We start from the raw sequence: 24,213 nt of genomic DNA, 5'->3' as shown, positions 1-24,213 counted from the left end.
GCTGGCCTTGAACTTATGAAACAGTCTTTGCCTTGACCTCTCAAGGGTTAGGGTTACAGGTATGTGTCACCCATGCCTGGCAAGGGTGTGTGATTTCTGTGAGGAAGGATGAGTAAGTATTCCCTGGGCTTGCTTTGTACAGCTTGAGTGAAGGGACTGAGATAGATGATATAATACCGTGCAAAGGCAGAGTATAACTAAATCTTGGGCTTCTTTTAGGTCACAAGTTACAGACTAGTCTTCATATAGGTAGGAGTCCACGGACAATCTTAATCTGATTTGCACAGATTTAGGGTTGGGACTTTGCATGTCAAAACATCCATTTCTGGTTTTGTGTGAAAACTGGAGCTTAGTAGTTATTGGCTATTTGAATCATAACTTACGCTTTCCTGTCTACTGTTGCCCGTCAGACTCTCTTCATGTTATCTGCTGATGCATTTGAGCTTGTGATTCCTACATGGACCAGAAGATATGTGCGGTTGATGTGGATTATGGAAGTTTGGCACTGCAGCATCTGTGCTTTACAGGATCGTTCTCGCAGTCTGTTCAGAGGCTGCATTGAAACAAGAAAAGTTGGAGCAGCTAATAGACTGTTGCATTATTCCAGGGGAGAAACGACAAGCTAGTAACAGATGGTGGAAGAGGAGGCAATGAGTCATTTTAGATATAGACTGGATAGAGTGTTTGGATAGATATGAGCATGATTTGCCTATTAGTTGACAAAAGAATGTAATTCTTTTTTTTTTTTTTTTCGAGACATGGTTTCTTCGTAGTTTTTGGTTCCTGTCCTGGAACCAGGCTGGCCTCGAACTCATAGAGATCCACCTGCCTCTGCCTCCCAAGTGCTGGGATTAAAGGTGTGCACCACCACCGCCCGGCAAGAATGTAATTCTTACTCTTACGTTAAAAAAAAAAAAAAAAGACTGTTTGTATGCGAGAGTGTGGAGATGGCCACAGTGTGCTTGGAGGTTCCCTCCTCCTAGTGTATTGAGGTTGATTCTCCTGCCTCTGTCTCCCATCTCACCATAGGAGTGATATAATTACCATCGTAGTTCAGTCACCACAGCCAGCTCTTTACATGAGTTCAAGGATTGAATTTAGGTCCTGAGGGTCACACAGCAAGTACAGTGTTTTTTACCCACTGAACCATTTTGCCAGACCTGTGAGTCCGTCCGTCCTTCCTTCCTTCCTTCCTTCCTTCCTTCCTTCCTTCCTTCCTTCCTTCCTTCCTTCCTTCCTTCCTTCCTTCCTTTTTAATAATTTACTTAACTTTATTTTATGTGCGTGAAGGTATCAGATCCCCTGGAACTGGAGTTATAGACCTCTGTGAGTTGCTATATTGGTGCTAGGAATTGAACTTGTGTCCTCTGAAAGAACAGCCAGTGCTCTTAACCGCTCACCATTTCTCCAGCCCCCCGCCTCCCCAGAGCTGTGAGTTCTTAAAACTCTTTAAAATAAAAAGTCCTGGGATTGAAGATTGAGCTCAGTAGTAGTGTCAGCTCTTGCCTAAATGGGCAAAGCTCTGAGCTCAGTTCTCAGCACTGAAAACAAAACAAAAACACCTTTAAAATACGTTTTACAGCTAAGTTACTTGTGTTCACTTATCACATGCTTGAAATTGGCCATTTGCTTTTTATAATCTGTATGTTGTTGTCACTGTGTAAAGTTAATTCTGTTAGTAGGTGGCAAAATATGTAGCCTCATCAAGACGGAGGCCTGTAACTAAGTGGTGGATCTCTTGCCTAGTGTGTCCCAACACTGCCTAGAAAAATGTAATTTCTTTATGAGTTGTACTTTGGAAAGCTGTGTATAGATATTTATCTTGTTATTCTTTATGTAACATTTTTTTAACTGTGTTAAAAAGTTTAGATTCTAGTAATTTTTAAAATAACCCAAGTTTCCTACAACCTCTCTTACATATATTAAAAAAATACCATCTCAAAACCATTTGTATTGTTAGTGCTATGTCAGAAGTCCTCCTTGTCTGGTTGGTGTCAGACTTGAGCGGTTCCATTGGCATCTCAGACACTCTGAGGGACACTCTTGGGAAACAAAGTTGTAGGAAGTGAACAGTGATAGATTAAAACGTTTATGTGCATGTGTGTGACTACTAATACCGATTGTATGTAGCTTATACACAATTAAACTATACAGCTCAGTGAATTTCCACCTAAGTATATAACACATACTATGACTGCTATTCAGGACATAGTAAAAATCATTTCCAAAGCCCTTGAAGTTACCGCTGCCAGCCAACTCTCCCAAAGGTATAGGCTAGCTGTGCCTCTCTGTCAGTCTTACGTTCATGTTCTCTGCCCATCATTATGTCTGTGAAATTCTCCTGGTTTGTGCATCTGTAATTTGTCCCTCATACATTTCCCATTTCTCGTTCATTGCTCTTTTTACTAGGTGCCTGGACTAGCTGATTACTGAGTACTTGGCTGTTGATAAATAGGAGTTGCTTCCAATGTGTGGCTGTCCCTGTGGATAACACTTTTGTTGTTGTTTGTTTTTTGTTTTTTGTTTTGGTTTTTTGAGACAAGGTTTCTCTGCATGGTCCTGGTCATCCTGGAACTTTCTCTGTAGACCAGGCTGGCATCTAACTCAGAGACCCGATTGCCTCTGCCTCCTGAGTACTGGGATTAAAGGAGTGTGCCACCACTGCCCAACTTCTAACTAGATAGAATCCCATGTTTCTTTTGGGTATTCTAGGGAACTTAGGAAAAACAGTTGAGATAGAAGAATTGGGTTGTGGGTAAGCATATGTGGGCTGAGGTGATTTGGTTTAAGCTTTTATCCCTATGATAGAGTTCCATTATCATCTGTCACTTGATGGGTTGCCAGTCCTTGTCAGTCAGCCTAATGGTTGTATGCTGGTATTGTAGCGTTTATTTGCTTTTTATTTAATTAACTTATTAGAATTAGTGTTCAGTTATATGTACTACTTATTTTAGATGTAGTGTTTGAGTTTTCAGAACTACATATGCTCATGTAACCACCACCATAATCAATATATTGTTTATTTCCATACTTTCAAAAACCTCCCTTCCTTACATTCCTTTACAGTCATTACCGCCCCCCCCCCGCAGTGTCCTGTTTTCTCTAACTGTTAATTCAATCTGTTGTGAAATTTCACATGGATAGAGTCATATAACATTGTATCCACTGTGTACTCGGTTATGTTTGCTTTTTTTGTTCAGCATGACTTTGTGTGTGTGTGTTGTTTTGTGTGAATGGATACGTAAGGACATATACATGTGCAGGTGTGTACCTGGAGGCCAGAAGAGGAAGTTTGATCTTCTTGGCGTTGAAGTTACAGGCATTTGTGAGATGCCTAGCTTATTATGTGGGTGCTGGAATCGGAATCGTGGCCCTCTTGATTATGCAGCAAGTGTTTTTTTTTCCCCTGCTGAGAGCTATCTCTCCAGCTCCAAGAATTGTTCTTGTTCTAGACGGTTTGTGTTGCTTGATTTTGGGACTAAGTGAGTGAACATTTATTTAGACTTCTTTTGAGGATGTTTGTTTCCAGGTGGAGATGTACTTATGGGTGGAATTGTTGGCACAGTGTGAATTCAGTGACAGAAAAAAATGAAACACAAAACCTCTCTCTCTCTCTCTCTCTCTCTCTCTCTCTCTCTCTCTCTCTCTCTCAATTAAACACAGTTTATTCATAGCCCTGGCTGTCCTGGACCTAACTCTGTAGACCAGGCTGGCTGCTAGCCTTTAACTCAGAGGTCCATCTGCCTCTGCCTCAGGGACCAAAGGTATGGTGGCCAATCTCTACACTCTTGTGACACTGGGTCACCCACATGGCAGCTCATAACTGCCTGTAATGCCAGTTCCAGGGGATGTGACACCCTTACTCTAATGCACATAAAATAAAGTTAAATAAATTAAAAAAAGGAGTTGTGATACCGATTATTTGGGCTTCTTTGTACATCAGCCATTCTCCAGTTCTTTGCATATTTCTGCTGGGCATTCTGCCATTCAGTTCAGCACAGAAGATCCCAGATTACCTCTACTTTGGACAGCAGTACCAGCTGTGGGTTGTGACTTCCTTACACTTTGGGAGTTTCCATGACTTCTTCCTAATGTTCCTCATGTTCAGTAATGTACTACAATGGCTCAGAGAATTCAGGAATTCAGGGTTACTGGTTTATAAGATTTGGTTATTTTTATTTTGCAAGTATCGAATATGTGTGTAGTACCTGAAGTGGCCAGAGAGGGCGGCAGAGCCTATGGAGCTAGAGTTATAGACAGTATTGAGCTGCTGTATGGGTTCTGGGAATTGAACCCAGGTCCTCTGGAAGAACAGCTAGGGCCCCTAATCTCTGAGCCATAGCTTTAGTCTATGAAAGGATTTCATAAAGGGTACAAACGAATGATCAGGTCAGGAGGTACCAGAGGTGGTTGTTCTGGCAACTCCCCTACCCCTACTGAGAGTTAGCTTATTCACATAAGCTCAGGTCTGGCTGAAAGGGCTTTTCATGGACAGTAAGTCATCTTCTGTCCATCCTTTGCACTCAGGGAATTGTGAGTTTTAGAAGCCATTGTTTCTGGAAGGGGGCAGAGGATATAGCAGAGAATCAGGGATGAAACATATATTTTTTTATACCACAAGGTACATATGTAGTTAGAATGTAGAATAACCTTAGGTCTTTCCCAGAGCAGGAGGATATGCTTTTACTTCTCTGGCATCATATGAACATGTCATTGTCTTTACGTTCTTGTGAGCTTTTGTTGTTGTCCTCTTTAATTCTGCTAACCTGTGGTTTGACCTACAGCGACTAGTGATGCCAGTCAGCTGTTGAGCTCATTGACTGCTTACGAGTGTGTAAGAGTTGTGCCAGTTCACACTTTTCATCTCAGCGCTCTGGGGCAGAGGCATAGGCTGGTGGATCTCTGGATTTGACGAGGCTAGCCTGGTCTACAGAAGCGAGTTCTAAGACAGCCAGGGGTACACAGAGAAACAAAAAGCAAAACAAAACAAAAAATCGAGCTTGTGAAAGGACAAAATCCCACCAAATCTCTAGAGTCTTGATTGCTTTTCTTTTGTGTTTCTAGGACCAGGCTACACTTCACTGTCTACATTTGGGTAGTGTTTAGTGAGTGAGTGGGGGAGGAGGTTTGTTTTATGGTGAGAAGGCTGAAGCAGTTGGTCATATCAGAGTTGTTTTCTGTGTGCAGGGAAGTGAATAATAGGAAAACAGCTGGCGTGTTAATACCAGGTCACTTCAGGCTATGTTAGAGATAGAGGGTTAAAGATTAGAGCTGACATGGCACCTTTGTCATGCCAATTGACCTCTTTGGGAAGCTTGTCTGTTGCTCTTCCCCAAACCTGGGAAGGTAAGATAACTTAATTTGGTTACATGGAATGTTAGCATAGGTGACTCCATATTGATTTTTAGTCTGATCTGGTGTGATCCAATGCAAGAGTGTAGTTCCCAACAGTGGCCTCCTATAATTTTTTACTTAAACTTTATATTTTCTTTACAGAAGTATCTATGTGTTTTAGAAAAAATTATAAACAATATGAAGCAAGAAATAAAACCCTCCAAAGCTCCCTTGATGACTGCTATACTGCTTTCAGTGAGCTCTGGTGTTTTTTGAATGCTGTACCCTAAGTTCTTTCTAAGTAAGTGGTCATTGACACCATATAGAACTTCTAAGTGAAAATCTACAGTTTACATATGGTGGGTATGTATTGTTTTTGGCTAGGTAAGTCATAATAAACTTGCATTAGTGACAATAGGTAATAATTAGTCCTATAATATTTTTAAGTCTCTTTTAAAATTATTTAATGTGAATGTGCCTGAGTGTGTGGATGTGCCCCATGAGCAAGCTGTGCCTGCGGGGACCAGAAGAGGGCATGATCTCCTGGATCTAGGATTGGAAGGCAGTTCTGAGCCATCTGATGTGGATGCTGGGAACTGGAACCTGGTTCCTTTGCAAGAGCAACAAGGTCACTTCCTGCTGAGTGTCTCTCCAGCCCCAGTCATTTAGTTTGCTTTTAAATAGTTTCCTTTTTGCAGTTCACAAATGTAATGACTTATTAGTAGCACTTAGACCGTAGTGTATGTTAAAAGGACTTACCTGATTACAGTTATATGCGTGTAAGGAGGATACAACTTGAGTGAGTAGGAGAAAGAAACGAAGGTCACCACTAAGGTGAAGTTAGAACCCAGACAGGGTTCAGAGAAGGGCCAGCTTGTGCTCTGTCAGCAGGACTTCATATCTTAGATGCTCAGTACCCTTTCTCTTAGGACACTGGTTTATTTACATCAGTGGTTGGTAGCCTCATGGCCGTAGGGACGTAGGTCTTGTTGCTCAGTGTGGGTTCCACGGGTCTTTGGGAAGTGTGGGCTCCTCTTCTCTGTTGTGCTTTTGTAATCATTTTACAGTTTGGATTCTTCATTCTCTTACTGCCTTTTCCTGCTCTGGTGTCTGCAGGTCTAGCAGGGATGGGGTATTTTAAGCCCTTTAGTTTTACAGTGTCAGCAAATTTAATGACTCTATAGGGAGGGAAATAGAGGATTTAAGACTGTTTCAGCTGTAGAATATCAGCCTTGTTTTTTTATTTTATTTTTGTTTTTTTTTAATTAATTTTTTTTGAGATAGGGTTCTATGGCTGTGATTTCCTGCCTATGTGCCTGGATTACAGGTGTGCACCACTACAGCAGGTTCTCTTGTTTGCACTAAACAGTAAAAGTGTGTTACAATTTTCCAGTTGAAAGTCATAGAAAAGTCAAAACTACTTAAAGTCCAAAAGGGGAATTTATAATCTTAGGAGAAAAGTATATGTGGATCCAGGTCAGGTGAGGCTGCTTTAGCGGCGCTGTCCTCACCTCTGCTGCCCAGCTCAGTGGGGGCAGACATTGCTCTTCTGTCTCCCACACAAAGCTTCCGATTTGACCTTGGAGTGTGTGAGCAGTCGCTGTGACTAGAAGATGTGGCAAAAAACTATGGCGGCTCCCTGAGCCTCGTGGTCAGGCTTTTACGTTACCTGTAGACTTTCCTTGTTTATTTTTCATCATCATTGGTGTTTTGCCTGCATGTGTGTCTGTCTGTTGGATCCCCTGCAGCCAGCATGTTGTGGCTGCCACATGTGTACTGAGAATTGAACTTGGGTGTTCTGGAAGAGCAGCCAGTGCTCTTGAGCTGATTAGCAGTCTTTCCAGCTTGTCCTGTGGACTCTTCTAGAGTTGGCTTGCTCATTATTTGCTCACTCCCCAGGTATTTCTTGAGCTTCTATTGTATAAAGGCATTGTAACTGAGAACATCAAGTTATACATTGGTTTATTGTCTTGCCAATTGCTTATAATCTGTTTTAGTTCTTGTTATAAAATACTTGGTTATAACAAGTAAGTATAGTTTTTGAGGAGAAAATTAGTAACTTCTGGTCATTTCCTGTTATATTTAAACTAGTTTTTGACTTTATTTGATATCTCTGTCTCTGTCTTTCTCTGTTACTTTTTTTAATTGAGAACGGGTTTCTCTGTGTAGCTCTGGCTGTCCTGGAGTTCTCTCTGTAGATAGGCTGATCCTGAACTCAGAGATCCACCTGCCTCTGCCTTCTGAGTGCCAGGATGAAAGGCGTGCACCTCCACTGCCCAGCTGATTATTTTCAAAGAAGCAGTAATTTTATCTTCTTTGCCTCTTGTCCTCACCTGTAGGGGAAGCCCCAGCCAATCACCTTGCTTGTAGGGCGGGGTCCCCTGAGGATATTTTTTACTAATAAATATTGCTGGTGTGCTCCCCCCCTTCCCTTCTGCTTTCCTGTTCTCCACGGGAACTTCGGTTCTGTAAGTCTTTTCCTAATTAAAGCTGAATATTTTATTATAATTTCTATCTGCCGTTCATTTACGCCGCTACACACCTCCCAACTGTGGGTAGCTGTTCCTTTTTCTACAGATTCCATGTGCATGTGTATGGAGGTCAGAAGTCAGTCCTGTTGTCTTTTCTCAGATGTTGTCCACCTAGGTTTTTGAGACAGTATCTCTCATGGCCTGGAACTTGATGAGGCTAGGCAAACTGGTCAGGGAGCCCCAAGAACTAGCCTATTTCTGCCTCCTCAGCTTTGGGGTTACAGTTATGGGCACACTATCGCCCATAACTCCTCCCCTCAAATATGGATCAAACTCAAGTCCCCGTGCTCGAAGTCCAGCAGTTTATTGACTAAGCTGATTCCCCAGCTCCTTTCTAGCACCCTTTATAAAGTTAGCATGTGTGTGGTTGTGTGTGTGTGTGCGCATGTGTGTGGTTGTGTGTGTGTGTGGTTGTGTGTATGTGTGTGCATGTGTGTGGTTGTATGTATGTGTGTGCATGTGGGAGTCAGGGCCAGAGGACAGTCAGTTTTGGGTGGCATCCTCAGGAAGCTTGTCTGTCATTCTCGAGACAGTATCTCTTACTGGCTTGGGGCTCACCAAGTAGACTAGACTGGCTGGCTGACAAGCCTAAGTGTCCTTTAGTCTCTGTCTCCCCAGCACTGAGGTTACAAGCTGTGTCACCATGTCTGGCATTTTTACTTGGGTTCTCAGGATTGAATTCAGGTCCTTCTGCCTGTAAAGCAAGCATATCACTGACTGAGCCATGTCCCAGCCCTCTTCCAACAGATTCCTAATTCACCACTTAAACGTTGTGTGTGGCTCATAAGTTGTTCTGCATGACACAGGCTGAGCTAGAACTTGCAGTCCTCCTGCTCCTGCCTCCTGGTTACTGGGGTTACAGGTGCACCATCACACCTTTTCATTCAGTGTGCTTAGTTATTGGACAATTCATTATGTTGGTGACATCTGTGTTACTGGTTTGTGGTATTTTAATTATTTGCTTATAGCTAAGTCAGTCACAGAATTATTGTAGCAGTGGTGCTAAGAGGGTTTTCAGCAAGTTGCTTGGCATCCGGTATCTCTGAAATTTATACAAGGCCTTTCCATGCTTTTCGGCTTCCTCTGTGGGAGAGCAGTGTTGCAGTGCATCCACACCTGCAGTTCACTTCTTAGCCTTTAGGCTGACTTTGCTGTCGTCTGCTGTAAGGTTGTGTGCTTTGGATGGCTACATACTAACAGCCTAAGGCTGGAAATGTAGAGGACTTGGCTGGAAAAGCAGTGTAAGAATGTGAACACAATGGTTATAAAGGGCCTTTTGGCTTCAGCATTCAGTGAAATCTCTGACTTCAAGTCCTGAGCAGTCTCCTTTACCTGGTTACCTGCAGGAAGCAGACAGGAGAGGACTCACAACTAATCCAGGAATGTCTAACTGAGGCCAGACTGAAAGATGAGCTCAGTTGTTCTGGATGCCTAGTCGACTGTAAAGCACGTGGCTTTCTTCTAACATTTGAGGTGTGTGGACAGTAGCTATGTGGGAAAGATCAAGTGTGAGGTCAACTATAGCATGGACCAGTGAGATGGTTCAGGGAGCCAACGTGGAGTTCTGAGAATCAAGTTTCATCCTGAGACCCACAGGTTGGAAAGAGGGAGCCCACTCCCTTAAGTTATTTTCTGACTTCCACACAGTTGTCATGTGAAATAAATCAATACAAATAATAAATTTTTTAAAAATTAAGGGCTAATAAAGCATGCCCCATGGTAGGCATGCTTATATTTCCTCACTTCTGAGTTCTTGAAGAAGCAGGATTTTGATCAGCACTGCTGTTTCTGTTGTCTGTGAAAATGTGAACATTGAGGCCCTATCATTGGAGTGTGTTTATTTTGGGGGAGGGGAGACTGGTTAACTCCTGAAAGTTATTAATGTTTAGAGATAGCAGACACATTTTTAGATGGTGTTAAGGTTTAATTCCAAGGTTGCTAGCAGAATCTAAAGTTTAGTTTCATTTGGGTTTTTATTGTCCTTATGTGTGTGTGCGCACAATCTCCCTTTCACCTAGACTGTCTGGGAACTAACTGTGTGGTAGCTCAGAAAGCATGGCCATCCTGCCTTTGGGAGCGGGGTTACAGGCATGAGCCCCATGCCCAGCTCGCTTTCCATTTTAAGCACTGGTTCCTAACTGCATGGACAGGAATCCTGTTAGACAGCGAAAGCTTGGGACAGTTTTGCAGTTAGTCTACAAAAGAGTTTTCAGCTACCAACTAATTTTAGCGCTAAGACAGTGAGATGAGGCTTGTTTACAGCATTTTGTCCTGTAAGGAATTAGCCACATTTTTCCCTTTAACAAACTGTAACATAATAGTTTTATTTGCATTAATAGTTTTTAATACCAGAATATTTGGTTTTATGGTTTCTTAAAATGTTTGCCGAAACATTTAGTATACTGACCGGAGCAACAAATATTTCTAAGATAAGCAGCTTAAAGAGTAAAAGTTAATTGTCTTCAAACTTTTTCCTGAAATAGTTCTCTCCTCCTAGAGAATCTGAGAGTATTTATCACATGGGGGAAAGTTTCTAACTTCCCATATGTTCTGTTGTTCTATATAAAACATGATATATTTTGCACTCTCTTACGTGAAAACTTGGTATGCTAGAAGGCAGTTAGAATCTTATGTAGACATTTCCAAAGACTCTTGAAGTTTTTGGTTTGTGGGGTAGAAGGACCTGGGGTGTACAAAGCTTGCACCTGTACCTGGGGTGGAATAGGAGTCCATTTTCTGTTGTGGTGACGTAGTACTGAAGCTGGGTGCTTACAAAGAAGAGAGGCTGTGTAGGTAACAGTTTTGGAGGCTGACAGTCCAGGAGCTGCTGCTCTGGACTGGTTTGGTTTCCAGTGAGGATCTTGTACAGATGTGTTTAGAATGGCAGGAGTTCATTCAGAAGAGATCACTAGCCAGGGGTGGCTTTTGCTCGTTCTATAGCAACATCCTCTCTTGGGAATCAACTGAGAGTCCATGTGATCAGGCTCCCTGTGACCTAACCACCTACTACATCCACCCCCTCATAGTGCTGCGAGGCTGGGGCACAGGAACCCTGAGGGCACAAACCCACCAAGCCATAGCCAATGGGAAGAAAGGAAGTAGCTGATGATGGCTTTTCTCGGTTTCTAGGTCAAACATGACATACAAGACACTGCTTCGTCCTGTTGGCTGGAAGTCCCTGTGGTGTAGAGCGTGTAGAGTGTGGGCTGCCACACTACAGTTCTCTTCCTCTTAGACGGAGACCGGCTTTCTGACTGAAACTCAGTTCTCTTGGTAGTCATAGGTGGAAGCAACAGTAATGTCTTTGCCAACTAGGAGTGTGGCCAGACTCTGACAGCTGTTTATTCCCATCTGCTTGTCATCTTCATTGAATGTCAGTGGCCTACAGTCAAGGGGCAGGTTGCTGTGGTTAGGTCCCCAAGTGAGGACGGAAAGGCCAGTGTTGCATGTATGTGACTGATTGAAAGAATCAAATAAAAATAATTGCATCGTATTCTGAATATTTTACATGTATTAAAATGGGACCATAACTGTAAGTCCTGAGTTTTTGCCTTTATTCACATAAAGATTTTCGAATTACTTGTATTGGAATTTTTCTATGAACGCCTGAATAGGCTTCAGCTGGTTGGTCCTATGTTTCAGAAACATGATTTTCTTATGAGTAATCCACAGCTTATTGATTGGTCCTTGTTGCTGGAGTTTTCTTTGCTATTATGAATAATGATTTGATCTGATGGACATCTTTGTGTTACTAGATGTCTGTTTTTTTCTCCTTAATACAGTATCCTCCTTATAAATTGATGAGTCAGTGATCCACATGCTCTTCAGACTCTGACTCCACGTTGTGCAGTCGCTCCTCAGAGGTTATGTCAGTTACTCAGCTACACCCTATTAGGACTAGAGCTGAGCAGCAGATTGATCACATTTGAATTACCAAGGGGGATATGCCACTTTGGAAATTTTACTGGTAAACAGAGAATGATAGGAGTGTAAATTAGGAAAGGAAGCTCTTGAAGCAACCTTAAACTCTGTGCTTCTTAAAGGAAAAGAGGGTTGGGGCATAGGTCATTGACAGGTACTTTCCTAGCATGCATACGGCTTGGGTGCATGCCCTATCACTATAAAATGAATAAACAAACAAATAGCTGAGAAAAAAAGGGAAGGGGGAATTAGTTATCCTTTATCCCTCCCTCTTCCAGAGATGCCCATCCAGATCATGATGGTTTGTGAGCTTTGGGTTTGAGTGTCTTATCCTGGGTCATCATTCAGAGCTGAGAATAGTGGGTGAGAGTAAGATGGGTTCTGACTTTGAGTTCTAATCCCATCACTGTTTGGCTTTGTTTGAATCTCTAAAACTCAGCAAGTAGTAAATTTTTATTTTCCTTATTTTGTTCTTTCTTTCTCTTCCCTTCTACCCTTACTCCTTGTCATTTTGTTTCCTTACTGTATATCTCAGCGTGAAAATAATACAGTGTAATGTCAGTGATAAGTAAGCGTGTAATTCTAGAGTACACTTGCTAAGAATTAAATATGAACTGTCGTGGTCACATGACACATGTTATTGTCCACTTTTAACAAAATGTCATTAAATTAGAAAGATTGTTGTTACATATGAAGGTATGGGTCAGTATCCTATTTTTCTAAAGTGTGGAAAATTCAATTAATTTGTGAACTAATAATAATATTATTACTATTTGTGTGTGCATGAGTGTATGTGCACATGCACACATTTATATCTGTGCGTGTGAGTGGTACGTGATGTAACTGGTAGTCAGAGGACAACTCTGGGGAGTGGGTTCTCTACTTCCATTGTGCAACCTGAAAGCTGAATTCTGGTTACCAGGCTTTATTTTAAAAATAATAGTTATTTTGTTGAATGTTTGATGTATCTATTGTTTTGTTTCTTTTTGTTTTGGGGACAGGGTTTCTCTGTGTGGCCCTGTCTATCTTGGAAATCATTCTGCAGACCTCACAGAGATTCACCTGCCTCTGTCTCCTGAGTGTTGTGATTAGGAGTGCGCCCCACTGTCCATCTGTTTGCTGTGACTTACAGGAGAGAGCCTAGCACATGTCTCTCTTACTTCCTTTTATAAACTTTCTGCTTTTGAAAAATGCCAAACAAGCTATTATTCCTGTCTCCTATCATCTTTTCAAGTGCTTACCAGCTGATGACGAATGTGACAGAATCAGTAAGCACTGTTGGCTTACTTGCCAGTCTTAATTATTTGAGTTTAGAGTTGGAAAATGTATTCCTCCTAATCGTTTATTTGCCCATAATACCAGAACTTATTATGAATAATTACATCTTTTTTGTGAATATGATAATCATAAATTAGAATCCTGGAGATAAGTTGCTAAATATAAAATTATAATAAATGTATATTGGAGATTTGTGGCCCCCAGGATGGTCATTGTGAAAGAAAGTCTCTGGAGCTTGATGCTAAGGTTACAAGAAGAAGAAAGGCTTGCTTGGTATTGTTGGTGGTTTAGTGACTAGACATATTTGTTAAGTTGGTAAATAATGCCATTTGGGGAAAATTCCTTAGACCTATTATGACAGTAGATAAAGATATTTCACTGTTACCTTGAAAAATATACAAGAAGGGAGGGTATAGTTATATTGTGAACATAACTGGTGAGAAGACATTTTTCTCTATTTAAAAATAATGACAACAAGAGTTTCCAACCAAGTCCTAAAATTTAAATTAGAAATGTCATGAATCAATTACTGTTAAATTCCTAGTTGCATTTTATATGATGTTCTTAGGTTAGTGAGTATAGAATTTCTGTTTTTGTCCATTTTCAAGTTGGGCCTGGTACTTATGGCAGCATGTGTGTGTGTGTGGACTTCATTATTACAGGTGCATGGGTTTCCTGCAGTGGCCTTTTCTGTTGGGTAAAGACTGTTTCCAGCAGTGTGTTTGGTCTGCTATCTCCAGGATAATTGGGTATGGGGATAGAGCACTTCTAATGCCTTTTAAGTACTGCTGTCTTAGCTCTCATCTTGACCTGGAAGATGGCAGGCCTGGGTGAGGTAAGAGTGAGATTTCTGACTGATAGGTTTTGGCACTTGCTTTACAGCCCCAGGTGGGCGGTGCCTGGGAGCCTGCTGTCTCTACAGCTCCTGTTCTCCAGCAGATCTGTCAGCTGGGGAGCTCGTGTTCTATTTAGGATTACTAGGATCATTCCAGCTCAGACCTAGCCCTGTGTGGTTTTAGACAAGAAAACTGTATCTCTTTAAGCCCATTTTCCTCTTCCGAATATTGGGGAAAGTTCTGTGTGTAAGGATTGAAGTGGTGCAGAGTTGTGTTCAGCACGGTGAGGGACGGTCGCCTTTCAGGACACACTCCCACCATTCCTCTGCCTGCCGTGTCTACTGTGGATGATCCACTCCTGAAATAGATAATCATTTTTTCCTGAATAGAGGTGGATGAGCTGGCACACAACCTATAGTTCTAGCACTGGGGAAACTCAGGGGTTGAGACCAACCTAGGTTGCATAGTGAGAATCTGTCTCAATGAAATAAAGATGGAGCAAGTAAGATGATTTAGTAGCAGAGGTTTTTGCTACTAGGCCTGATGACCTGAATTCTATCCTGGGAACCCTTTCAACCACATGGAGGGTAAAAGGAGAGAACCAACTATTCTAAGCTGTCCTCTGACCTCTACACCTGTGCCATGGCATGTGAGATCCCCCTCCCACTCAATTAAAAATTATAATGAAAGAAGCCAAAGTAAGCAAACAAAAGTCTTTTCTGGAATACTTTTAATGTAAAGCAGGTTTGGGGGTACAGTTCAGTGGGAGAATGCTTTCCTGGAACCCACGAGACTGTTTACTGAATATGAGAATTGATGACAAGCGAGCTTTGTTAATTTGGTGCTCTGTCGCCTCCGATCTGTGTGATTCTGTGATTCTGCAAACTAAACACTCCAGAAAGAAACTTATATTTGTGTCTAGGTATTCTACCCAACTGAAGAACACTTGCCTAGCATGTTTAAAGGTCTTGGGCTCAATCCCCAGGACTGTAAGGAAAAACAACAGCAAAAATGCCAAGAGAATCCTAAATTGAACTATTGAGGTCATTGGGAGTTTATTTAACTTAAATAATCCATGTAATGAACATGTGATGTGGGTCTTTTTTCTGAGCATACACGGTGGCACAGTTTGATAGAACTAGTGTATATAATAATTTCTTTGAGTAGAGAACTTGCTGCCGTAGAGCCAGCCCACTTTCCTGAGAACCTTAGACAAGAAGGTGTTTTAACAGATCTTACTGTAGAGATGATAGTATCTGCCCTTCAGGAGTGACCTGAGAATTACTGTGACAGTTGTAATAGGAACAGGTCAGAGGAGCTCAATAAATGGCAGCTACTTTCATTGTGTTTTATAAAATGTGCTCAGGTCTTTCTGTGGTTTCTTCTCTGTTGTGAAACTGTTGAGCAACAAGCTCTGTCCTGGAGCAGCAGACAGACACTTCACCACTGTATTGGCCGTGCTCAGCCTTTAATAAACACTCAGGTTGGAAATGGGTGGTGTTTTCATTGCTTAGGAGGGGTGCACCGTTTCTTACACCATTTGCTTTCTTTGATTTTGTGTCCTGGATTCACATGCCTTTTCTAAATAACCCCAGTATTCTCTACCTTATGAGTGAGCTGTGTGCTGTAACTAGTAAGCAGGAAATGCTGGGTCCCAGGTCTATCTGATTTCAAGCAAAGCTCTTTTTGTTTTTAATACACTTGTACTAATTGTAGAGCTTTTCCCAGTGTAAAACAAGGAGTCAGCAGGGAGGAACAAACACATGGCTTGTGTATAAGATTTGTGGAGTGTTTCAGTAGAACTCAAGCATCCACCTTCAGCATTTGTTTAATTTGTTTGTATGTGTTACTGTTTTTGCCACTAAATGAATTGATCTTAAATTAAAATATTTATTAGTCCTGAGTGGTGGTGGCACATGCCTTTAATCCTAGCACTCGGGAGGCAGAGACAGATTGTTGAGTTTGATGCTAGTCTGGTCTACAGAGTGAGTTCCAGGACAGTCAGGGCTACACAGGGAGGAATATATATAGTCTGGTAGTTACTATATTAGCTATTATATATGCTCATTTTCTAAGTTCCTTTGAAAGCAACAAGGTTTTTTTGTTTGTTTGTTTTAAGGGTGGAATGGAGTCAGTGAGTTAAGCTTTTAATTCTTAGTTTTGTTGCCATGTTTGTAAATTCCAGAATGAAAAGTTACAGGTCACAGAACTCTCAAGTTTTTTCTCTGAGCATGCAGAGATGTTGATGCTAAAACAACTTGTGCTTCAAGCAGTTTTAATTGCCTGTATCACTTCCCTTTCTTGTTTCTTTGCCTCATTCTCTTAAAAGTTTCCTGCAATTTTACTTCATAGAAGTGTAAAACTGAATCCACACAATGAACGTTGGAGTCACCAAAGGTTTTCAGTAGAGGCATCCTGGTCTTATGAAAAAAGTGTGCAATTTGGTAGCCAAAAAACTGAACCTTAAAATCCTGGCTCTTCCCTCCTGTGCCGTGTGTTACTGTGCGAATTATTCAACGATGGAATCTTCAGTTTTTTTCTATTGTGGTGTTGGGGTAGGGGCTGCATTCAGAAGGCTTGCTATCGTAGTTTCTTAAGCGATTGAGACTGTATGAGATAGACCAGAATTACACTCTCTGAGTGGTCATGCTCTACACTCAAACTCATGGTTCCCTCTAGTGGGTTTTCATTTAAGCATTCTGTCCCTCTTGATTCTGTTTACGTATCCTGTGAAATGAGTGGTCTGGCAGCACAAAGTCCCTGCCCAGAAGACAGAAAGGGGCCCTGCTCCCCAGCGTTAGGAAATTTAGGACTCTCCCTGCCCTCTAAATTGCATGGGTGCTCCCCTGCCCCGACTAACCCTCAAACTGCCCGTGTGAAGGAGTGACTTGTTGCGGCCTCTAACTGCTTCTTCTCTTCCTTCCTTTTTGTCATCCTGCAGTGTTCTGTGCCAAGGTCTTTGTGGCTAGGCTGCGCCAACCTGGTAGAGAGCATGTGCGCACTGAGTTGCCTGCAGAGCATGCCCAGTGTCAGATGTCTCCAGGTGCCTCTCTTCTTTCTTGTTGTAAATGTGTTTTTACGTATGCCATGAACATTTGTTGAAACTTGCAGTAGTGTGTTTAATCCAATGTTAAGTCTGCTAAATGTTCTGTGTAACCCTCTGCTCTCCTCCAGCCTGGACCCCATGAGGAGTACTAAGAGGGCCCTTCCGAGCAAACAGATCTTGAAGGGCCCTTTCTTGCTCCCCTCTTCTGCTCCTCCTTTTAATTCCTCCCCCTTCAAAGTTGTGATTCTCATGTTTAATAGTTAAACCTTTGAACCACAAAACAGAATACTCTGATATCTCCCATTTGGCACCTCTAACAGTTTTGAGTTGGGAGGGTTTATAATTAAAATGATGATTTTTCTATTTTGAAACATCTTTTGGTTTGCCTTTTCTCCTCCATTCCAAAAACGGCGCGGGGGGGGGGGAGATAATCACTAGTTAACACTATTCTTTAAACCCCAAATTGAGGTTTATAAAGACCACAGCTTTATTTTGCTGGGAACCATCAGTCTGAGCCAATTTCAAAAAAATGGCCAGCTCTGATACCTGTCCTCAGGGTCCACTCAGTTTTCCAGGCCAAGGCCGGCAGAGAATTCCACAGATAAAAGTAATATTGGGTGGGGCTGTTGGAGGGGTGGGAGTGGGGGTTGCTCAGGATAACGCTGTTAGCAGGAGAGAGTAGTTGGTGACCTCTCCTTGATGACTTTGGATAAAATCAAGGCCAAAACCGTCATGGCTTTACCTGGGAATCTCTATTTAGAGAGTGTGTTTAATTAAATGTGTCAGTAGCAGTATCAGCTTTTATTACTGCATAGTTCATACAATTTGGTATAGCTTTCTTTTCAAAGCAGCATTAAATTCCTGGTGTCCTGCTGATGCTGCCCAGATTTTAGGAAACAGTTATTGGGATATTGATGCTATGGCTGATTTCACTGTTCTTTCTCAAGGCTTTCAGTTCCTGGGTACAGTCTCTAAATGGTGCTGAGGGTTTGGAAGGCAGAAGAAGTTTCTTTTATATTGATGTTGGGCTTATTTGTTATTGCTTATTACCAGCCTCTGAGTAGCACTGGTGTGGTAATTGACTGAAATTGCTATCTTTAGAAAATTGTGCTGGTGCTTCATTAACTGCTAGCTGGGGTTTAGAGTTGGCATACATAGTTGTTAGGTTCTATGGAAGAAGATAGGATACAGAATCCAGTGTTTCACTCAGGCCCGTTGCCTTGAAAGGACAGACAGTAATGCAGCGCTCTCTCTCCTTAGTACTGCGGAATGGGCATTTGCATTATAAAAGTCTGTCTCTTCAATGGGTCCTTGAGAGTTGCCCTTGGTTTGTAGTGGGCTGACCCAGTTTTAGCCAGAGCTGGCAGTACAAGTAGGGAAAGAATTGTACTTATGAAGTCTAAGTTATTAACTGGAGGTTTTCTTTGCTGTGTCAGTTAAAGTAACTACGCGGTATAAGGCACCAGTTAGTGTGTCGGTACTGGTGCTTTGGGTTCTCTGAGGTGCTAAGGAGGAAGTACGGGTCCTGAAAATGGGGACATACCTTCACAGTTCTTTAAAATCATCTTCCTTTGAGGAAAAAAAAAATGAAATGTTGCCTTCATAGGACTTTGTTTCAGCGCTTGGAAGCAGTGCTGCTGTTAGATGCTCATTGGGAGTTTTGATTATTAAGCTTTTACTTTGACTAGCCTGTAATTGAGGGCATGCTGCTTAGTGAAATGAACCAAGGGCCTCACTTATTGGAGTTAGCAAATTATTATTTTGTTCCGTGTGAAAATGAACCTGGAAGATTTCCTTCCTTTTCACTTATTATTTTATGTATTATTACTGGTTACCATTTTATTTATTTATTAAATGTTACCGAAATGCAAACCAGGATTTTTTAAAATTTATTTCTCAGAAGATTTACTTATGTATGTATTTATTTATTTACTATGTATACAGTGTTCTGCCTCCACGGATGCCTGCAAGCCAGAAGAGGGCCCCAGATCTCACTACAGATGGTTGTGAGCCACCATGTGGGTGCTGGGAATTGAATTCAGGACCTCGGGAAAAGCAGTTAGTGCTCTTAACCTCTGAGCCATCTCTCCAGCTCTGGTTACTACTATTTTAAACAACAACAAATGTGTCTGTAAAGTTTTAATTTTTGCTTTAATTATTGTTTTAATTTTTGGTGGTGGGAATTGAACCCAGGGCCTTGTGTATACTGAGTAAGTTCTGTGTTGCTGAGCTGTACTTGGCCCTTGGTTCTGGGTTTGCTCTCTGTATTGGAGCTGTGCTTTGCTGCGGTCTCCTGGCCGAAGCACCTGTTGATGTGCTCTGGGTTTGTTCTGTTGCAAAGATGGCTCTCCTTGGTGCTGGATACCTCAACAGTCACTTAAAAAGGCTCTAGAAGAAGATGGAGTCTTGGTTGACTTTGCTGTAGAGGTCCGATGTTGTCACGCTGGACCCAGCTTTTAGCCCAATGTCAGAAAGGCTGTCTGTACTTTCTGATAAAGTTGGGTGAACATATTAATTGTGTTTAGGCTTAGTTTAGCTAGTACAGATTTTGCCAGTGGAGAAGAGGGTTAGCAGAATCTTTTACCAACAATATATAGTTCACTATCTATCTATTAGGTTTATGACAGCCTTGTGAGGTGCAGGAGTTACTGTCCCATTTCCTCATGTGGCAGTTGAAGCCGATGATGCAGCTAGCAGACTGAGGTGGGAACTGACTGCCTTTCTAAGGTCTGTAGGGCTGTGAAGTGCTGGAGCAGGTGTTTGAGATCAGTCTGCCTCTCTTCCCTCTTTACTTTTTTTTTTTAATTTTCTCTCTCTGGTTTTTTAGCATAGCTTCATTTGTGAAAATTGTAGTAATATATAATGTATGGTTTGTTTAGTCATTATTATTTTAACATAAAAGAAAAAAGTCCGCTAAATTCAGACATTCCCTTTGCCAAAATGAATCCTCCTGAATCACTAGGAAGCCTGAGTGTGTTTCTGAGAGTTTCCTGCCCTGAGTGTGTCCTAGCATGCAATGCATGGGCTGTTCCCGTGTATAGATGAGAGGCACAGATTTGTTTCTTGCTGTCAAGGAACTTACTGCAGTAAGCAGACCCACAAACGAAATCCAGACTGAACTACAAATGAGGAGAGAAGGGAAGGGAGTGTTGGTGCAATACAGCTCTGCAGTTAGCCAAACCTGTAAATGCTCTTAGGATTGGGTAACCAGTTTAAACTTGATCCCTTCTCCCCTGTTTAGAACAGTTGGTTGGAATGCCTGAGTATCTCGGAATCTAGCTGGGCTGAGTCAGTGTCCCAGCTTTGTCCAGTTGGTTCTTAGATCAGGTAATCCAAGAACACTGATTTGCCGAGTCTCTGCCATAATTAACACCAATGATCTTACCTTTTATTTTCGTCTTCTTCTATGTGTTGTGACCTAGGATTCTTGTTTGATTTATGGTGTTGAGGACTGAACCCCAGGCCTTACATGTGGACTAGGCAGGCATTCTCTCACTGAGTCATACCCTTTCCCTTCATTGGCTCCTCTGTGGAGAAATGATTGGGCTGCTGCTTTGTGTATGAAGTTAAAGAATTGGATTGATTTGCCTGAGGTTATATATTTATCTAACAGATCTGGGTTATGAACCTAGATTTGCATGGCTGCACCAGACTACAGTGACAACTGCCTTCTTTAACTTGGCAACAGTCGTTTTAGAATTGAGACAAATTTCCCTTATTTTTAGTGTCAAAACTGAAAAGCTAAAGTGGAATTCAGAGGCTCAGTGCAGTAGACTGATAATGGTCCTTAGGGTAGGAATGCTTGTTGGAAACAGCGAGCATCCCGGGAGTCAGCTGTCAGTGCCTTCTTCCTAGCTGCCTTTGTGTTGGAACTCAGCGAGGAGCCTGAGGGCTGGGAAAGCTACTTTTCTACTGGCTTCTGATGGTGGGGCTGTAGGGAGTGACGTGGCTGGGTAGCTGCAGTTGCTCTCCAGGCTGGTAAACCCAGATTCGTCCTCTTCTGCCTCCTTTAGCCCAGAGCATGTTCCCCTTTAAATGAAGGGAGGAAGGAAGGTAGTTCTTCACCCTGCATGGTTTTCACCGCTTAGGGGACAACACCAAAGGCCTTGTTTTGAAGGCCTGCTTCTAAGGGGGTGGAAAGCCAGTTCTTTCTGTGCTTGCTCTATTGAAGAAGAGACCGTTTTATTTGTAGTTCAGAGCCAGTTAAAGAGAATCTAGACCAAGCAGATGATGTGGCCCTTGTTTTCTTGTTCAGGTCCTGTGCTTCTGACCTGACAGTGACTTTTTCCTGTCTTTTTTTCCTGCTAAACATTGAAGAGTTGTTATTTTTTTTATGATTATTCATTGTACTTCAGGTCTAAAAATATGAAGACCTAGGATGACCTTTGGAATTTCCCAGTCTTTAATGTTTTATGAGCATTAAAAAAAATGACACTTTTTAAGCCAAACGTAAGTTGCACACGCCTATAGTCCCAGCCCTCGGGAGGCAGAAACAGGTGAGTCGCTTTAATTTGAGGCCAACCTCTACAGAGCAAGTTCCTGGACAGCCAAGGCTACACAGAGAGACTCTTGTCTTGAAAAACCAAAACAGACAAACAAATGAAAAACAAAACAAAACAAAACAAAATAAAAAAACCCTCCAACTTCCTCCACCCCAGAAACAAACACAACAAACCATTTTTCCTTTCTGTAAGAAAAGTTGCAAAATACAAGTGCCCAGACTGGAGATGTAGCTGAATGATAGAACACTGCCTAGCAAGCCTAGCATGCACAAAGCCTTGGAGCAATTCTGAGTAGGTCTAAACAAAATAGATCCCTCCTCTCCCAAATCCATCAGTAGCCTCACTACCAGTCACCACCCAGGGGCTTTATTTCACCTGCAGCTGGCAGCTGGGCAGTTCTGATGATGATGGCTGTGTTCCAATGTCCCATGGAGCCCAGTTTGATTTTGGGATCAACAGAGGTATAGAAAAGACAGGGCATTTTGTCCTTGAACTATTCCTTACCCAGCATACCTCTGGATTGATCTTTTCTCCAGAGGATTTTATTTGAAAACTTTCTTGCTGTGGAACTTCCTAAGTATATGCAGACATTTAACTTAATCCCGAGCCACCCTTTTCTGGGACATTTTAAAGCAAATAAGATGTTGTAGCTGGGGAAAAAAGAAAGTTTGACAAATAACTGATTTCTGTCAGCATTTAAACATCTAAAATATAGTTAAGAATGATCAGGAGCAATTGGTACTAAAGGTTAGGAAAAGTCTCATATTATGGTGGTGTGTTTTTATAATCTCAATACTGGGAGCCCAAGAAGTGTAGGAAGGTGAGAAAATCTTGTTTTCCCTTCTTTTCCCCCATTGGTGCAAGGATTGAAAGAAGGGACTGCCAGTGCTAAGCATGAGTGGTGTCCCTGCCGCTGCCCCGGGGAAGCTGGAGCCATTAGGGAGTTTGAAGATAGCCTGGACTACCTAGACTCTAACTCAGAAAGCCCGGGTAGTGCTGGCAAGATGCGAGGGTAAAGAGCTTGTTTGCAAGCTTGAGGACATGGGTTCTGTCCCTGGGACCTACTTACTTTTAGAGAGAAAAGGCTGACACCTCTGCATGTCTCTGCACTCAAAAATAGTTTACTCGAGAATTTGTCGTCTGTCACATGCTGGGTCCCATTATACTTTCAGTTTAAATGGATATGGCCACACTAGTACTCTTCAGCTAGTTCAGTGCTGCCTCTTCATGTCAGTAGGAGACAGGAACACTGTTTTGCTTTGCTTTAGTTACAGCTGATGGATTCCAGAACAATATTCATGGTGGAGTATTCATATAAAGTTTCATAGTGTAATTTAGGGCAAGGAAATAGGTAAATGGGTCTTAAGACTACAATAAACTGTTTTTTTTTCCTCTTTGAAAAATAATTGTGTCATAAACCTCACATTATAGCCATTTGTTGTGTTGTTTGTGAAACTGCTGATTTCATTTCTTCTATTGATTTATAATTGCTTATTTTGTTTATGAGGTAGCATCTTTTTTCTGTTGAAATTTAGATAGTAAGTAGGTATAAGGAAAAATGATTTAGCTATAATATCACTTTTTTATTGTTCATTCTGATATTTTTGCCTTGACATTTTTATATTACATATATTTTGTTTTATAAATGCTCATGTTTCACATTACATTCTTAATTATAAACTGCCTTTAAATATAGTTAACTAAACGATATGGTACACATTAGTAAACTCAAGTTCTCTCATATATATATATATATATTATCTTGTATTTTTGAGACAGTATCTTTTTGAGTATGTAGTTCAGTCTGTCTTTGAACTCTTGGTCCTTTTGCCTCCACATCCTGAGTGTTGGGATTACAAACATGACCCACCAAGCCCACATTTTAAATAACTGTTTGGCTTTATTATCTAGGTTATAATAGGTTAATCATCCTTTTATTAGTGAACATTGAAGTCATTAAACTTTAATGTGTATTCATGGTTAACTCCTAAAGATCCTGGGAAATTGTGAGTTTTCTTAGACAGGTTTAAAGTTCAGTAGAAAGGTTGTCTGATATGATTGTACAGAAATAATGCCCAGCACAAACTCTTAGAAAACATAGGAACTCATGAAGAATAAATTTAAAGCTACCCTTAGTTGGAGCCTGGAGAGGTGGCTCAGCATCTGAGAGTACTTGTTTCTTCCAGAGAGCCCGAGTTTAGTCCCTACACCCGGAGTAGGTGGCTCACAACTCCAGCTTTAGGAGATTTAACACACTGTGGTTCCTGTGGCCACAGGTTAGATATGTGCTATACAGACACATACATGCACGCATAAATAAAAATAGAAAACCCTAAACCCTTAATTAATAAAAAGCAAACGAACAAAACAAAAACCAAAAATCCCACCCATCCCAGTTTTTCCATGATGGGATGTACCTGCATACACAAGTTTCTGAGCTGTCCTTTACACCTTCTGTACAACTTTGTAGACTAGGCATTGTTAGGTCTAAATCTTCTGTCTGTCTGTCTGTCTGTCTGTCTGTCTGTCTGTCTATCATCTATCTCTTTCCTTCCTTCCTTCCTTCCTTCCTTCCTTCCTTCCTTCCTTCCTTCCTTCCTTCCTTCCTTCCTTCCTTCCTTCCTTCCTGTCTGTCTATCATCTATCTCTTTTCCTTCTTTCTGTCTTTCTGTCTGTCTTATCTGACCAGACATTGCTAGGCCCAATTTTATTATTTATTAATTTATTATTTATTTATTCTTTCATTGTTTTACTTGTTTGTTTGA

General features: G+C 41.5%; 1 protein-coding gene across 6 annotated transcripts in view; it reads left to right on the top strand.

Moving 5' to 3' along the window:
• The window catches only part of Fbxw11 (F-box and WD repeat domain containing 11), a 104,594-nt gene that overhangs the window by 20,832 nt on the left and 59,549 nt on the right, over window positions 1-24,213 (top strand). For 2 of the 6 annotated variants that reach the window (XM_050126887.1, XM_050126964.1), the window contains exon 2: window positions 16,842-16,943. The exons of the other annotated variants lie outside the window; for them this stretch is intronic. In XM_050126887.1, the coding sequence (XP_049982844.1) occupies window positions 16,842-16,943 (102 nt within the window). The remainder of the gene's footprint in view (window positions 1-16,841; window positions 16,944-24,213) is intronic. 6 annotated transcript variants of the gene reach the window in all.

Source organism: Alexandromys fortis, unplaced genomic scaffold, assembly GCF_014885135.2.
Source record: "Alexandromys fortis isolate MF-2015 unplaced genomic scaffold, M_Fortis_MF-2015_v1.1 scaffold_29, whole genome shotgun sequence".
NCBI lineage: Eukaryota > Metazoa > Chordata > Mammalia > Rodentia > Cricetidae > Alexandromys > Alexandromys fortis.
Note: the sequence above shows the minus strand (reverse complement) of the source record. Positions and strands in the feature narration are given on the sequence as shown.